This window comes from Hippocampus guttulatus, chromosome 4, assembly GCF_054856545.1.
Source record: "Hippocampus guttulatus isolate MCC_2025c chromosome 4, RoL_Hgut_1.0, whole genome shotgun sequence".
In the NCBI taxonomy this organism is placed as follows: domain Eukaryota; kingdom Metazoa; phylum Chordata; class Actinopteri; order Syngnathiformes; family Syngnathidae; genus Hippocampus; species Hippocampus guttulatus.
In genome coordinates this window covers 6,715,562-6,732,765 of record NC_141264.1, presented here as the reverse complement: position 1 = coordinate 6,732,765, position 17,204 = coordinate 6,715,562, and the positions used below count along the sequence as shown (strand labels likewise).

The following is a 17,204-nucleotide window of genomic DNA, read 5'->3' as shown; positions in this document are numbered from 1 at the left end:
GCTGGCGTTCTAAGTGGTTTGCATGGCACAGTGTGTCAGCAACCCAGGCTCTCTGCATGATCACCACTCTCGAATCAGAGCTGCTGTTTGTCGATTAAAGATACAAGCTTCTGACCCCCCGATGCGTGTTTGTCAGTAACATCAATTGGAGCTTTGACTTCAGTCAGCGGCTGTCTTTGTGACCTCTGTTCACAAAATTGTCTCTTGTAAGCTCATCTTAACCTCATGGCGGTGTTCTTCCTGAGAACAAGTTCATATTTGGTTTATGGCTGCCCGTGACAAAGTGTTTAGTGTGAAAAATGCGGGTCTGTAATTTACATCTTTTCGATCTGTGGTTCTCCTTTGGTGGTACATGAAGGCACTTGAGGAGGTTGATGAGATTTAAAAATATATTATAAAGTAGCATCCATGCAAAAAAAGAGCTTCATCACAGCAGTTGTCTCCTTGCCGCCAATGACGACGATCCTCACAAAATGAACAAACACAGTTCAGTGCAACAATGCAATGTTCAGTGCTGACAGTTGGTACTGTTGTCAGTCTTCTTTTTAATTCTTAAATATGTATTTTAAGACGTTTTTTTTTAGCAGTTTCTGCTTTTATTTAAAATTATGTTTTTATGTGCACAAATCTTTATAATAAATTATTTTTCTTGGTATATATGTTTTTTATTTCCCAATAGTGGCAGGGATATCACTACATATGGAGTTCCAAAGTTTAATAAATCAGACACTGATTGCACATCAGTGTTTTCATCCAAAAATGCGCTGGTTAGGTGGTACCTGGCTCCAAGAAAAAAAAAATTGAAAATCACTGCCTTAGATGAACTTAACTTGCTTTGGTTCCTAAATTAACTAATGGGGTCTAACAACGACTAGAGTCAAATTCTAAAATGCCACACAAATTATTGCAGCATGCAGTATTTAGAACCTGAATGAGAAAACAAAAAGGAAGAAACATGACTCAGAATAAAGACACAATGAGCTACTGTACTGTATGTTGGCGCTTTGCTTTTTTTGCAAAAGCAAAACAGCAACGACTCTGTTGTTGTCCTTCAACTATTTATGTGCACAGTGATATAGCAAAAATGTTTCAGTTTGCAAAAATTAGTTTTTCAAATGACATTTTCAGCCCCCGTGTATGCTAAATATTAAACCTAAATGCCAGGTGCTGTAAACATGTAAAGTGGAGCGAAAATGAGGACATCTGGATGGCTGGTCGTGAGGCAGACTCTGCTACGATCTGGAACCAAATAAACAGTACTTTTCAATGATCCTTTTCTGATCCGCACTGTTCAATGTTGTCTATCGTTTCATTGTCAAAAATGTTACATTTGCATATTTACGGTATATATCGCGGGCTCAGAGCGTGAGTGAGGTGTTGAAGTAGTTGGCTAGGGGGAATGCATTTAGTTTTTTTGTTTTTTTTAAATCATGGGACTAGTCGCATACAGAAGGCTTGCGAAATTGTAATTGACATCCTTATGCCGTTTACACGCGCGTGCACAGACAATTATGAAGGCATCATACTGGATGCATACTTCATGTCTGTATGACTAAAAGCAATAGTTATATACAGAAATGTTGACATTTCAATGTTCTAGTGAAACTGCATCCGCTTTTCCCTCATTTAATGCCACCATCGTTGCTATGCCTGAACAGATGCTGCAGTCTGTAGTGTGAACGGAGCCCAACTTGCTGTAATGCAGAAGTGGTTTCATTTCTTTTTCTTATCCTCTTTACTGGATTCTCATTTTGACTCTCATCGCTCTCAAATTAATTCTCTTCCCGTTTTCATTCCTAACAATCCCGGGCACATACTGCAGGATATACAGCATGGCAATCATCAGAAACATAACTGACCGACTTCGTGAGTCTAAGCGAAAGTCCAATTTTGAGTTTTCTCTTTTTCTTTCTATACTAAATCCTCCTTCTACCACCTTTCTGTCTGTGCAGCAGTACTTCACTCTCCTCATTATAACAGACGGTGTCATCAGCGACATGGATGAGACGCGTCATTCAATTGTTCAGGCATCCAAGCTACCCATGTCCATTATCATCATCGGTGTGGGCAATGCGGACTTTGCCGCCATGGAGTTTTTGGATGGAGACGCCAGCATGCTGAGGTCCAACACCGGCGAGGAGGCTGTTCGAGACATTGTGCAATTTGTCCCCTTTCGGGATTTTCGTAATGTGAGTACAGTATTCACTTCAGCCTGAGCACTAAAGCAGTTGCATGGTCTCTAGAATCGGATCCTGGCAGAGGTTAACTGTACGATGGGATTTTGCCCACCGCAACACACGCTGATGAAACATTTACAGCGGAGCGTCAAAACTCACCTCCAACAAGTTCCATTCTGGATTTAGAATGAATGCCCCGAGTGTGAAGTAAATTCATCTGTTTCAGGGATCAAACGCGCACCTCAACTCATTCAGTTTCTCTCAAATCGGGGGAGCCGGCGCCAGCCATTTTGGACCATTTTAACTCATTTTTGAAGGCCAACAGAAAAAAATTGAGTTCTCTTTCCATATAAGTATGGAACCTACCAAAAAAAAAAAAAAAAGCTTAAACCCTCTTCTTTCATCAAGAAGAAAAAAAGTAAATTACTACCTTTTACCAATCTTTTGTCAACAGCAATTGAACATTGGGAGTTTTCTTGAAAATACTAATTTCCAAGAAAAATTCTGAGAAAGAGCTTTTTTTGAAAGGATACAATACAAGCAGGATGTTCAATTTGATGCCTTTTTTTTTTTTTTGGTGATACCGAGTACAAATCCAAGAAGCTGCTGGAGTCGTGAGACTAGAGTTGGCTCAGTGGGTGTTGAGGAGTTATAAAAGGCACAATTTAGAGGTTAGATAAAGTGGCATACAAATGTATGCTTGTGAACAAGCAACACTTCAAGGTTACAGTGGATATTGCCGCCTTAGCAACCACTTTATCCCAACTAGACTACATTGAAAGACGCACAAAGAATAGCACTGAAGATTTCATGAGGGATTTGACACATACACAATCTATCTCCTCGCCTTTTATGTTTTTATTTCAAAGTCCTCGCCTCTTTTCCCAACAGTTTCTCTCGTCAAATAATTGCGTGAAACCTTTGGAATTTAGTTTGCCCGATTCATCCATCCATTTTCGAAAGAGCTTGTCTTACAGTGAGCTGGAGCCCCTAACAGTTGACTTGGGCGAGAGACGTGGGACACTCTGATTATTGTACGGCATCTTATACTGGTAGAAGGGGGGCAAAATATTAGAAACTATCATCAAGTACTGATTCCAACTACCCTACCTGACAATCACTTAGAGGGGAGGACAGCTACAACTGTCAATCCCAAAATATATATGTTAGGTTTATTTAGTGAAGAGTCTAAAGTCTCCAAAGGTTTGAATGTGAGTGTGAATTGTTTTTCTATATGTGCCCTATGATTGATTTCAAATAGTACCGGGAGTAGTCTGCTTTTTGCCCACTGTAAGCTGGGATGGGCTGCAGCAGCTGGAGCAGGGTGCACCCCGAGATGTGTCACTTGTCCAGACCACAAGTAAACCATTCCACCATCAATGACTGGTTCAAAGTGTTGACTCGCAAGAATACGATGAATTTCAATGCAATAGTCTGGTGCGTTATACTCTGATTTAAGTGATAGTAGTCGTATTGTGTTGCATTTAAACACACAAAAATCCCCACGGGATATTTCCGCAAACAAAACACACGAGCAATCTGAATCCTCCGTCTTTCGTACCCAAGTCTTATATCCCATCGTAAGCGAAGCCATGCCACTTTTAAATCAAATAAAACCTCAAGAGGAACTGCTATTAAAAAGCCAAGACACATTTAAGCCACAGATGCTCATAATATACGTTTTGTCATGTCCTTGTTTACCGTAGTTGCTTGTTATTGGTACTATTAGCATAGCCTGTACTACCTGAGACAAATCCCTCGTGTGTTCTACATACTTGGCCAATAAAGATGATTCTGATTCTCATGCACGTAATATGATAACCTGGAAACAGTTTTCTTTCGCATTGGACGTACGTTTGCCTGTTTTCTCCTTCACTCAGGCACCAAAGGAGACCCTCGCCAAGTCTGTCCTGGCAGAGCTGCCTCAGCAAGTCACTCAGTACTTTAAACAGAGGAACCTCCCACCCACCAACCCGGCGCCCGAGTGAGATAAGTGAGAAGATGACAGCTCACACTGTAAAATAGCTTTTCTGTCAACTGCCAGTGCAAATTGAAAGTCTTGTGTGTGTCTGCCGTAGGCAAATACCTCAAATGGGGAAGACATCCTTGTCCTCATTTTTTTTTTTTGCTTTAAAAGAGAGCAGAAATAGTGGTTTTCAAGAACTGATAAAAGCACGTTTGAACCACAGGTGCAACACTGATCATTTTCATGGATGGAAAGATTGTTTTTTTGTTTTTTTTATTGTTGAGGATGTTAGTGGTTTGCTTTTTGCATGTGTCTTGTGATTTTTGCCGTGTGATTCTAACAACATTGTGGTGTTAAGTCCGCTTGGCTGAAATCAATATCAGTGGTCGGACGGAGATTTTTTTCAGGCAGCGGTCAGATTGAAAGAAGGCTGATTTGTAGTGGACCCAGCGCACTTGTTCCTTAATTTGAGCTAGAGAAGGCGTTCAGCGTGAATGGAAGGAGGTGAAGCTGCTGCGGTGGCAGCTGTAGCACTAAAACGCACGGCAGCTGTGGAATGCTGCTCTTCAACATGAGACCATTTTTCCAGTTCAGTGTTACGGCTTTGGTTCATCCTGCATGTTGCCAGTCACCGTTTACAAATGAACAAAGACCATAAAACGCATGTGGGGTTGATTTGCATTAGGTGTTACAGATTTTTGTACATACTGTTTTTGAAACAAACATTTTGTCACACCTTGAAGGCATCATTATTTGACGAAGGTGAGTCAGAATGTGCACGAGCAGTTTGTGATACAGTCTGAGATTGCACTGTATATTTATGATGTTGTAATATGTATTGATAAGCTAACAGTAAATATTTTTATTGTATTATGCAGTGCAGACGTGTGTAATTATACAATTATTAAAATATCAGAATCATCATTGCAAAGTCTCTGAACTAAATGTGTTGCGCTTCATTTTGTATGGTTGTGTCTGTGACAGCACCCAGGTTCATAAACAAAACCAGGTCTTACGTATGGGTGTTTAACACAGGGGTCGGCAACCCAAAATGTTGAAAGAGCCATCTTGGACCCCCCAAAACAAATATGTCTGGAGTCGTAAAAAAAATTAAAGCCTTATAATGAAGGCAACACACGCTGTATGTACTGTATCTATATGAGCTAGATTAGCCTACTATCAAAATGGCTAATTGGCTACAAACACACAATGAGCCTTCATGATTTTTCATTTCTACAGTGCACCCTGTAGGACAGGGGGAGGCGACCTTTTTTGACCTAAGATCTATTTTTCAATCAAACGGCCTCCCGCAATCGACCAGCTACCTCACACACGCATGCCATCGTGAGCAACAGCCACAACGGCCCCGAAGATGAACGAAACTGAAAGTAGACACAAGAGTTTGTGAAAATCAATGCGTACCTTTGTCGAGACCTGACACGATGGCACTTTTGCGGCGTGTTCACTATTGTCGTTCAGGTGGACCATTTTCAAATGCTTCTCTCGGCCCTTTCCGTTTTCCCATTCTTTGCCAGTACCCTCGGTGAATTACATGCAACGCTGTTTTTTTTTTTCTTCTTACAACGGCCACCTGCCTGGCATCCCGCCCTGCTAATAGAAACGTGTGTCGCAGGCGATTACGCAAATCTTCGTTGACAGAAATTTTGAATTTTAATCTTTATTCCACACATTTTTACAGTGTTGGAAAACGTTGAGAATGTTTGTCCTTCTACAGAAACCATACTAAAACATCCCCCATCTTTTTCCATATTCAAACATTTTTGAAAAAGCTCCAAGGAGCCACTAGGGCGGCGGTAAAGAGCCACATGCGGCTCTGGAGCCGCGGGTTGCCGAACCCGGAGTTCTCATAACAGCCTGTTGGTGAAGCATACTGGCCAAAAAAAAAAAAACAAACAAAAAAAATCCCACGATTACAATGTACTCCATCAATGGGATACATTTATAATACACACACAGAAACCGACTAAAACAGAAAGCTTTTTATTTCTCTTTGGAGTCTGGGGCAGGAGTAAACAGATGAACATCTTCCCTGAACTTTGGGACAAATGACACACATTCCATTATTCTCGAACATAAGTTTGACTGCATGGGACTCAAAGAAGAGTGTCTCCTGCCGCGCCTCACTAGTCTGTTGCTGGTAGCTACAATGGTACGAGTTATGTGATATGCAAATGAAAGAAGTCTTTTCCTTCCTCCACAGCAGTCAATCACTTTTCCCACAGCCAATAGCACAGCATGTCGTCAGTGTGGCTTGGGAGAGGTGTGCGGGACGGGGTGGGAGAGTGGGGGGGGTCGGGACGTCATCGGAGTAGGCAGTGCGGGTTTGCTTGCTTGGCTAAACTGCGTGAGACGTGATTGAGGGAGAAGCATCACGTTTGAGTACAACAATAGCAAAAGCACAAACAGCTCCACAGATTGTGTCCAATTAAAATGCTTGGTTTTCCTGTTCTGATTTATTTGGACTATTTTGCTAAATTTTGCCCCCCTGGCTGCAAAAGCGTAAATGTGTAAAGAACAGGAAACGCTGAAGGGGTTAGTTGCCGACTGTTCTCGTGAGAATTTTGTGGGAATTGGTCCAAGATGTAACACAAAGAAAGAAAACACGATTAGGAACCGGTCCCGTTTAAATTATGAAAATCAATGTAATCGATTGTTATTTTTAATAGGAGAATGTCTTTCACGTCTGTTTGCACAGTATAATCGAGCTTCATGGAGGAGAAGTGCCATAGCGGAGGTCTGATGTGCCGTGGGTTATAATATCTGATGTCATTTATGGACAGCAAACAAGTTGAGTGTGCCATCTTTTCAGACTATAAATCACTCCAGATTATAAATGGCACCCATCAAAAAAATGTATTTTGAAGAAGGGGGGTCCACACTGGATGATAAATCACATTTTTTGGAGGGGGAGGAATTTATTTTACAGAAACCAAGACCAAGGTCAGTAGAACATGGACTATCTATCACCCAAAATCCCCCTTCCCTAATCATGGTGGAGACGCTGAACGAATTATTGTTGAATTCAAAACTTTGCTTCTCACTATGGAGAAATGTTTCTTGACCGGAAGGATTTTGTCTTTACAGCACCAAAAACAAACAAAAAAAACAACAACCATGTTTCAACCTTTGGCCACAATGCGATGAGTGATTCTAGTCAATTCAAAGTAAAAAGAAAAACGTTTCCATAGTTCGAAGCGACAAGCCAAACTATGAAAAAAAGTGACTTAATAGTCCGAAAAATACGACCCTTTTTTGTTTGATGAAACTGAAACATGCAGCGAGATACAGCGGCGTGGAGATTTACAGTGCTCTGGTTCATGCACAGCCTAATTGAAGTAAAATAAAAAGAGAGAAAAAAGTGCATTAATCATTTGGGATTAAATTATATTTCCATATTCTTTTATTATATGAAGATTGCACTTTTACAGTTTGGTGTTTTGTTAAAGACTAAGATGAATCACATTTAAAGATTCTGTGATATGTTCCTATTTATTCAGGGATGTTACTTCGAAAGAGATTATTATATTATGATATTTAAGACGATAATTAGTTTGCGAGTATGACCCCGGGTTGACTGCTGAATTGTTGCAGGACACTTGAGGGGGGCGTAAGTACTGTGTATGAGGAGACATGCTGTTAAAATTAAGTTAAAGTGAAGCTCTCAGGGTACCTTCTACATGGTTGGAACAAAGAATGAAACGGTTGGTTGCAACAAAGCGGTGCACTCGATTTTGCCTCAACTGCTTTATGATACAATTAATTAACACTTCCACACAATCAACAATATTCAAAACGAATGTTTAATTGACCATTAATTATCAGGCCCATCCCTAACAGCAATGTTCCTGTTAGTTATTAGCCAAGGATAATAGCACAGAAAGCTTGTGGAAACGTTTGAGTACTCACCACTGTATGGTAAACTGTATTCTTCCTTTCATAACGATGACTACTAATTTCTTGTGACATTGTAGGTAACTCTCAGAACAATGCACTGTTTTGTATGAATGTGTGCATGTGTCAGAGTATTGGGTGCGAAACAGACTATCTACTGGCTCTGCTGTGCCTCGGGTACGGCAACATGATTGCATCCACGCTACCTTCGCTGTCCGAGCTGCTGTCAGAGTCGCTGCTGCCCGAATAATCGCAGAGGCCCGGGAGGACGCCGATGCACACCGCCGCCGAGGGAAGGTGAAGCAGAGCCGGACTGGAATTAAGGGGGGTCGATGGGCTCTTGGGCGTCAGGCCCGTGACAGTTTGTTGATTTTCAGCTCCCGCTGGTCTTCGCCCTCCTCCTGCCTCCTGCTCTGAACAACACAATTTACTGTCAAGACTGAGAGTTTCAACTCAACATGGAACTCAGAAGACGAGTAGGCGGTTAAAGTTTGTGTGGTTTGTCCATTTAACAGCTATTTAATCGTAACATGCAGTGCATTGCTCACGTTACGAGACAAGTGAAACAAAGAAATTCTGTCCATCTGATGAATGTGCAGTGTCAGGAGTGGGAGCTTGCACTTGGCATATAACACAAGTGGCATCCCACTAACTTTAGGGCTTTCTTAAGACTTAAATTTGGTTTGGGCAAGTTGACAGTTATTCTCGATTACATCACAGTGACATGAAACAGAAAAAGAGGTACATTGGTCTCGTGAGACCCCACAAGGGTGCCGGGTGACCTGAGTGTGTCATGAAGATCATCTGTTGTGCTGCAGGAAATGATCCACTTTCATTTCCGTTGCCTGAAAATTCTCACTTATGAAAAACAAATACCTTTGTTCATCAATACCAGCAACGGATGTGGAAAGGCAAACGAAATATGTGCTTTTCCATTAGGTGGCATTAGGTACAATAAAGTTGGGTATCCATCTGTTGCCATTCATAACAACAGAAAAACGGTGTAGATTTCTGCTCGTAGATCAGGCAAGTGATCAATTAAATCGATTTTTTTTTAAACTCCAAATTCGACCTCAGAATAATAAAGGTCACGGTTGGCGCCCCAAAATCCGACATAAACCTCAATGTCTCCTCTGTGGCAGCAAATAGCAACCTGTCATGTGTAAGTTCCACTTACACACATGCACACACACAGTCTCTTCCAATTACAACTCTAACAGCGGCTGCCTAAATTTCAGATTAATGTGGCAAAAACGTGAGCAAATGTGTATTAAATTGAGAACCCCCCAACAAAACTTAAATGTCTGCTCCCCACAGAACCAAGCTGTTGTGTGTGCAACCGGAAGTTCCGCCCACACACAGGCTTCTCCGTGCCACAATTCCAACAGTGGCTGCCTTGTCTGTGTCTTATGTGTTGTGTTATATTATTTTGTTATTATGACTTCAAGATGGCGGCGCGAGAGTGGCTGCCTTTACAGCAGCTCCTGTACTTTTTGATCTACTTTCTTCCTTTCATAACTCTGCTACTGTAAATTGGGAATTTCTCCATTGTGAGATGAATAAAGGTTTTCTTATTTGTATTCTTAACGCCATAAACATAAAAAAATTCTTACAGTTTTTTGTGTCGAAAATATGTACCGGTATGTATAAAAAAAAAGATGTATAAATATATTTATACTGTATGCTCGAAAATATAAAGGGAACACTTAAAAGGAAAACTTGGGAGTTACACTGTGTTGTGTTAAGGTTGAATGACTGTGTGTCTCATGTGTTGTGTTGTATTATTTTGTTATGTTATTATGATTTCAAGATGGCACCACGACAGTGGCTGCCTTTACAGCAGCTCCTATACTTTTTGTTCTACTTTCTTCCTCTCATAACTTTGCTGCTGTAAAGTGGGAATTTCTCCAATGTGAGACAAATAAAGGTTTTCTTATTCTTATTTATTTTTTGAGCATCACAGACGCATACTGTATATCATATATTTAAATATAACATGGGGGCTGGAACGGATTACCGGTAATTGCATTTCCATTCATTTTAATGGGAAAATGTACCTTGATTCACGATTGTCGAGTTACAAACGGGGCCACAGAACAAATTAAATCCATAAAATGAGGCACCACTGCACTTTTCTTGATAGCTGGCTGATTATCATCATCGGACGTTTGTTGTTTTACTTGCCTGTGAAGTGCGACGCTGAGGGTCAAGAGCTGGCTAACACGGCTAACACATCCATTGCTTCTACATGTATCACTCCAAAGGTGTTTTGTCGTGTTAGAATGTGCAAAACAATCAGAAAGCAAGAGTTGTACCGCGGTAACTTGTTATTCATTTGAACTAGGTATGAACACAGTTTTAGGCCTCATGCTTGATGCCCACCTGTATGTCTGTCTCCATTTCCTGTTGCCGTACTTTCCACCTTCTGCTTCTTACTGCTGTCTGATGACTGTGAAGAACTGGTTCAGGTAAGACAAGACAGAGAGTTAAGATGGAAAGAAAAGATGGTACACCTCAAAGAACTGTACTGGACAGCTGATTTGCAAATTCTGTTCAACCTACAGGTATATTCATCGAATCACACTACAAAGACAAATTTAATGTTATAACTGATAAACCTCATTTTGTTTTTTGCAAATATTCACTCAATTCACTTTGATGGCTGCAACACTTCTTAAAAAGGCTGAAACTGTGGCATGTTTATTGTATTTTGCACTTCATTATGTGCCACACATTTTCAATGAGAGACAAGTCTGGGCTGCTGGCAGGCCACTCTCGTACTTGCATTCTTTCACGACAAAGTCATGCTGTTGTAACACATGCAGAATTTGGCTTGGCATGATCTTGCTGAAATAAGCAGGGACATCCCTGAAAAAGACTTTGCATAGCTTGCTCCAAAACCAGTATGCATCTTTCAGCAAAAAAAAAAAAAAAAAAGTAATAATAATAATCATAAGATAACCTTTATTTGTCCCACAAATGTGCAAGTTATCCATGCCCTGGCCAGTAATACAACCCCATATCGTCACAGACACTTGCTTTTGAATTTTGCACTGATAGCAAACAATCCAGATGTTCCTTTTCCTCTTTGGCCCAGAGGACACAACATCATTGAAAGGGAGCAGTTGGAGGACATTTGCCACAACGGCAAGACGCCTCAAATTTTAAAATGTTCTATTCGTCAACAGCCTGACTGTGACATCAGAAAGGGCGTCCAATTGTAGAGGTGCTGGTCGAGCGATTTACTGCTACTTTAACTTAGTTAAAGGGAACGGCATGAGCCTTGATAAATACAATGCATTCATCAGGATCAAAAGATGTTGTCAAGGTGCGCTCTACTTCTCATCTAAACCAGCTGCAAATGTCTAACTTTTTACTTCCTGGTAGGCTGCACATGTCAATAAAATATTGGCACCCTGTTGCGCAGACCTTTTACACTGAGTGAATACAGTGTGAAAAGAATGAGATGGGTCTAGCTGCAGCCTGTTGAACCACACTGTAGAGAAGAAGGAGACCAGCACGGGAACGATACGCACAACGGGGCACGACAAGTTGGCTTTTACTGTTGTGCTTGTTTGCCATGCTAATGGACAGAAACTGCCACCTATGGTGATTTTTAAGAGGAAGACGCTGCCGAAAGAAAAGTTTCCAGGCCGAGTCATCGTGAAGGCCAATCGAAATGGCTGGATGGATGAGGAGAAAATGAGAGGGTGCCTGAGTGAAGTGTACCTAAAGAGACTGGATGTTTTTTGGGGGGGTTTTCCAAGCGTCATCATCCCTGTTGATCTGTGACCCCGTGCGAGGCCATCTCACAGCCACTGTGAAAGGCCAAGTGCAACAAATGAACTCGGAGCTTGCCATCATTCCGGGAGGCTTGACGAAGGAACTCCAACCGCTGGGCAGAGTGTTCAAAGTGAAGTTGCAAGTGGCATGGGAGCGATGGCGAACACAGCTTTACTAAGACTGGGAGGCAGCGCCGGGCAAGGTACGCCACAATTTGTGAATGGATTGTGAACGCTTGCGATAACGTGTCTGCTTGCACTGTTGTTGGAGCTTTCGCAAAAGCCGTCATCATTTTTGAGAAGGTGCATGGCAAAGAGACTGACTGACAAGGGTTCTTGGCATGTTCGATGGAGAACTTGCTCAGCTGTTCATTTTGGATACAGAAGATGATGACTTTGACAAAAAAATAATAATAATGATAACATTGTTAAATACTTCAATAAAGTAGACTCAAACTCAGCTTTGCCCTGATATGCCTCTATAAAAAAAAACTTTAAAAAAACTACACGAGTGTGCATGCATGCTTTTAAGGTAGCGTATGTTTTACCATGCCTGCGTCCAATGCCCCTTATGTACACAAATATACAAATAGCACCGGTAACTGGGACTGTGTCTTTTAATACGGTCCGCAATAGGGTCGCGAAAATACGGAAGTAGAAAACATTTGTGTGTGTGCATACCTGCGTCTCTTGACAGCACCAGCCAGTAAATGGGCTTGAGACAAATGGCTGGTCCTTTGCTCCACCACTGATTGTTTAGCTGTTGCCTTCTTCTCAGACTCTGGGCGGCTGTCAGAGGATACTTGCTTTGCCACAGCACTGTGATGACAGAGTTAAGGTCAATGAACCTTTGTGACACCACAAGAAACATTCTGATGGCGGATATCATAACATGCGGCAGATATGAAAGACTACCAGCATTACACTCCAATAAATGCAGAGCGGCTAAGAACAGGACTGGGAAGTGACACAGATTAGAGGGCTAAAACAGGGAAAAAAAAGGTAGGCATAGCTCAGGGGATTCACACCACAACATGAATTCATTCATTCACACACATTTGGGCACAGGATGTATGAGGTTTAAATGAATCCTTGTGAGCTCCTCAAAGCAGCAAGACTGCTTGAAATGGCAAGCTTCGTTGCCTTTTACAGACAAACTGGTTGTCTTCTGTGGACGGGGAAGAAAATATAAAGAACTCAGAGTGATAAGCCACAGGGAACGCTGAACATGCAGGATGGTCATACGGTGCGGGACATATACACTACCATCACGCAACTATGGGTGTAAACACTTCTGTTCTGCTGTCATTTTCCCATTATATCATATTTAATGGCGTACTTCTTTTCATCTTTTTTTTCTTTTCTTGTGATGTTGGTCTCACAGCAGGCCACACCTCACTCACTCACGGGTGATATGTTGGACCTGTTTCTGCTTCCTGCTGTGAGACCAAGCAATGTTCCCAATGTCTCATGTTGTCCAAAGTTGTTCGAGTCCATAAATAATGTGCATTTCCACTCCCTAGTTCCAACTAAAAACACATCACTGTTATGTTGGTTCTGCTATCATCACTGTGTGATGCTACTACGAGATTCATTCGGTAAATTATTCTTTTAAGAATGTTTACTTATTTTCATATTTGAGACCATTTACAATAATGAAATTCTACTTTTTAAGTAACAATTATAAGACTTTTGAAAATTCGCTTTCAGACATTTTAACGCCAATTAAAGCCTTGTTTTTGCATTCATGGATTTAATGCCTTTTCAGACTTTTTAAGGATCCACAGGAACCATGACATAGTGTATCTTCCACACAGGTGCGCAAGCAGGTAATGGTGTAAAAAAGCCCCCTCAGATGGCCAGTGTGGTGTAAAGGGGCTAAAATAAGACTACCGAGTGAGCCACAATGACACTGATGAAATAAAATGTTGACATGATCAAAAGGATATTCTGTATTCCAACAGTTCCTGTTTCTCTTCATCCCTGCGTTGCTTCTCCACCAAGCTCTGTTGCCGGGAAACCTCATCCAGGAAGCTGGTCTCATCATCGTCCAATCCCCTCACCATGTTCTCTGTCACCATGGAAACAAAGCTGCTCTTAGCACATTGCAGCAAAATCATGGCATTTTGTAGTGGGGGAAAACAGCATTACGGTCTGTTCGAAAATACACTTAGGTGACCTTCATGTAGGGAAAAAGAGCTTGACGATGCTCATAAACGCAATTCAACACATTTGCAATATTGAGCTGTGTATGCTGTAGGGAAAGAGAATCATATTTAAACGGGTATTGTAAAGAACAAACTCATGGGTTCACTATGATTTTTCAAAGCAATTATCTAATGATGATTGAATGATGCTGAATTTTCATCCTACAGGAACCTGAGAGAATACATTTGTTGACATGCAACTTCATGGCAAGAAAAAAGAGAACTTTTTTGTCAATATTAGGATTTTACTAATACTGCTTGTTGTTAGACCGAGGTCAAGTTCTTGTATTTAAGCCAATATCAAGTACCGATACTTGACAATGCAATTCCATTTTGCAGTTGTGATGGGAAACGTTTCACTTGTTTTTCATCAAATTTTGTTCAAAAGCACAAAACAAATTTTAATTGAAATGGCATGAATTTCACTCAAACAGAGCACTGGAGGCATTTTACTGCACTTTAAAAATCTCCCATTTCTACACTTCAGTGGGTTGTGTTCTCAAGCAGTTGTTGTCGCTCCAAGATATTTATTTAGTCAGATATTTAATAAGGTCTTTCATTGACTAAGTACTACCAAGAGGGGAGTGCGGATGCAGAAAATACAGATGTGCCTTGACTTAGAAGTGACCCAATTTGAGGTGAATTCATACTTTTGGTATCTGCAGAGTGCACACCGATCCGTTTGACTGCAAATATTGTCATCCATGCCTGTGTGTGAGGATCTGCGTGAACTCCTTTACGGTCAACTTTGCACAGTTTGGGTCAATAGAGCTGCGATACTGTGACGCAGTTCATCTGCGATTGACATTCCAAATCAAATGGAATTGTTCCACATAAAAAATAATAAAAAATCATGGGCTTATTATGTTGGAACAATCCACAGAGCAAAAGGACAAAAAAAACCAGAACATTTCAAAACAACATGCCAATACCCACTGAATTTGAATTGTTCTTCAAATTCCTCTTGCTTTTTGTCTCTCTGCTCCTGCAGACGCTCAAAGAGAGAACGCGAGTCATACTCTTGCTCAGGGACCTCTGCGCAAGAAGAAAGAAACGTGTACAGTATTTGCAGCTATTTAGAATTGATCCACAGGAGTCTTTTGTTGAGGATTTTTGGAAGTGATCTTACGCTCAGGGTCATCAGGCTTCCTAACTTTCTCCCACTCCTCCTGTCTTTTTTTCCTCCTCTCGTCAAGCTCGGCTTCTGAAACAAACTTCCTGGTGAGATCAACACCTGTCCCCCCTTTTGCCATTGCAGCTCACCTATAGAGGAAGATCTGTGTCACACACGTGCGCACGCACACACACACACACACACACACACAAACACTGAGTTCTGCACCGAAATTTCAAAGTGTCATATGTTATAAATAACGATGAGATATTGCAAGTATTTTCTTGCTACCAAATCGCCTAGGTTACCAACTCAAAAAATAGTTGAATAAAACATTATTCCTGACTTGAAAAAATAAGTTATCCATCAATTTGTAGTGCACTGCATATGTAATAAGGAGGTGATTAAGTAATCATACGGTTTCACAGTCAAAAATGTTTTTTAAAGGTCTTCAATGGTGGTAGGACATGATCAAAGGGTCCATTATCGGCATATCCTTCGCGCCAACGACTCGGACTCGGGCGCCAAAAAGGTGTGATTGAGTCATCCCTTGGTGGGTCCCTTTAGGAATCAAGCGCTGGTTTAGATATTTCACCCAATTTGGGTTGCATTGAATTTAACACAGCAGTTTTTTAAAAGTGTAGTGAGGACAAGGAGTATACTTATATTAAAAAACTGGGCTAGTATTGAAACAGCTTTACAATCAAATGAAAAACAGTGAGCAACTGTGGGAACTGAGGGTGACTTTTTGTGACGTGCGACAATGTACTACTCTCGCAAAACACCCCCCCCCCCCACCCTCCCCCGCAAAAAAAGTCAGTAACTTCGGAACTTTGTATGAGGTTCCATTGTCATTGGCTTAAACTGTGCAGGTTGCAGCTTTGGCTCCCCCGAGTGGATATCCCTGGCCAGTACAGGTTAAACATCAAAGCAAATGGATGGGTTATTCAGCAAAAACAAGTCAACGCAAACATTCAGGAATCTTCTGCGAAATGTAAATCAGGCAAGCGGGATTTTGACTGGCATATATGTTGTCGTTTTGACTTTCAAGGCCCTGTGATCTGAGATAACAGCATTAGCTGATATGGATAATTTTTTTTCCCAAAAGCGAAGAAAAACTTCGCCGCTTCAAACCACATCCGAACAACTGACACCAATGAGGCACATGCATTTGCAAGTTCACTCAACTTTGATGACTATAACCTGTCGAAACGTGCAGCAAAGTAGCTAGTTAGCTTATTTAGCATTTAACCAAGGTGTCGTCAGTGTATGTCGAAAATCAAGCATGGCATGTCGACCCCTTTTAATGCAACGAAAAGCAAAGACTAATTTCATATTTGTCAGCGACTACGTCAAACGATTAGGTGATTTTCCATCCATTAAACTTACCAAACACGGGCTATCGGTAATAGTCAATGACGTCTGCGTGTTACTGTGAAGTTGGCTCGTCGCAGCCTTCAACTTGTGAATTTAGTTCCGACATAGTTTGTGCCAAAGATTATCGCTCTAATAAAATCATTAAAAATATGAAATAAGTAACGTTGATTTTAATTGAAACATTGAGAATATTTCTTTTTACAATTAAACGCATTTCCTTTCACATTTTATTTATTTAATTTTATTTAAAACCGTGTGCAAGCTGGAAAGACCTGAATAACTCTTTATTTATATTTGCACTATTTAATATCAATACTCCATTACTCCAACCTTAATTTAGCTGTTCTATTTTATCGTTAATTTTCTTGAGTTAGTTTTCCTTTTAGTTTCTTTTTTTCCATACATGAATGTTCTTTGACAATGGTGTTTAACAGGGACAATGAAGGATTTTATCTTTATCTACATAATATTAATTTGCAACATAGGCTGTGTGGAAAGATGAAAGGTATAATAGTTTGGTGGAATAGATTTCTTCCGTGTATTTGCATAAAAATACCTATATATACATATATATATATATATATATATATATATGCACACACACACACACACACACACACACACACACACACACACACACACACACACACACACACGTGCAGTGTTCAA

At 40.8% G+C, this 17,204-nt stretch overlaps 2 protein-coding genes across 3 annotated transcripts in view; one reads left to right on the top strand and one right to left on the bottom strand.

Moving 5' to 3' along the window:
- Window positions 1-5,067, top strand: part of cpne2 (copine II) — a 47,921-nt gene extending 42,854 nt beyond the window's left edge. For both annotated transcript variants that reach the window (XM_086108443.1, XM_086108445.1), the window contains exons 15-16: window positions 1,953-2,189; window positions 4,058-5,067. In XM_086108443.1, the coding sequence (XP_085964569.1) occupies window positions 1,953-2,189; window positions 4,058-4,165 (345 nt within the window). In that variant the 3' untranslated portion in view covers window positions 4,166-5,067. The remainder of the gene's footprint in view (window positions 1-1,952; window positions 2,190-4,057) is intronic.
- A 1,061-nt stretch (window positions 5,068-6,128) lies between these two features.
- Window positions 6,129-16,610, bottom strand: psme3ip1 (proteasome activator subunit 3 interacting protein 1). The gene is made up of 7 exons (XM_086108404.1): window positions 16,548-16,610; window positions 15,174-15,321; window positions 14,981-15,079; window positions 13,787-13,908; window positions 12,519-12,658; window positions 10,438-10,514; window positions 6,129-8,468 (listed from the first exon to the last, which is right to left on the bottom strand). The coding sequence occupies exons 2-7, from the start codon at window positions 15,295-15,297 to the stop codon at window positions 8,206-8,208; spliced, it is 825 nt and encodes a 274-aa protein (XP_085964530.1). The 5' UTR covers window positions 15,298-15,321; window positions 16,548-16,610; the 3' UTR covers window positions 6,129-8,205.
- Window positions 16,611-17,204: the final 594 nt, after the last annotated feature.

Excerpts from the sequence above, each read along its gene's own strand:
- psme3ip1 (XM_086108404.1), bottom strand. The coding sequence starts at position 15,297 with ATGGCAAAAGGGGGGACAGGTGTTGATCTCACCAGGAAGTTTGTTTCA. Across the intron at positions 13,909-14,980 it reads TGAAGAACAATTCAAATTCA|AGAACATGGTGAGGGGATTG; the intron begins GTGGGTATTGGC and ends CCATGGTGACAG. Across the intron at positions 8,469-10,437 it reads AAATGGAGACAGACATACAG|AGCAGGAGGCAGGAGGAGGG; the intron begins GTGGGCATCAAG and ends TGTGTTGTTCAG.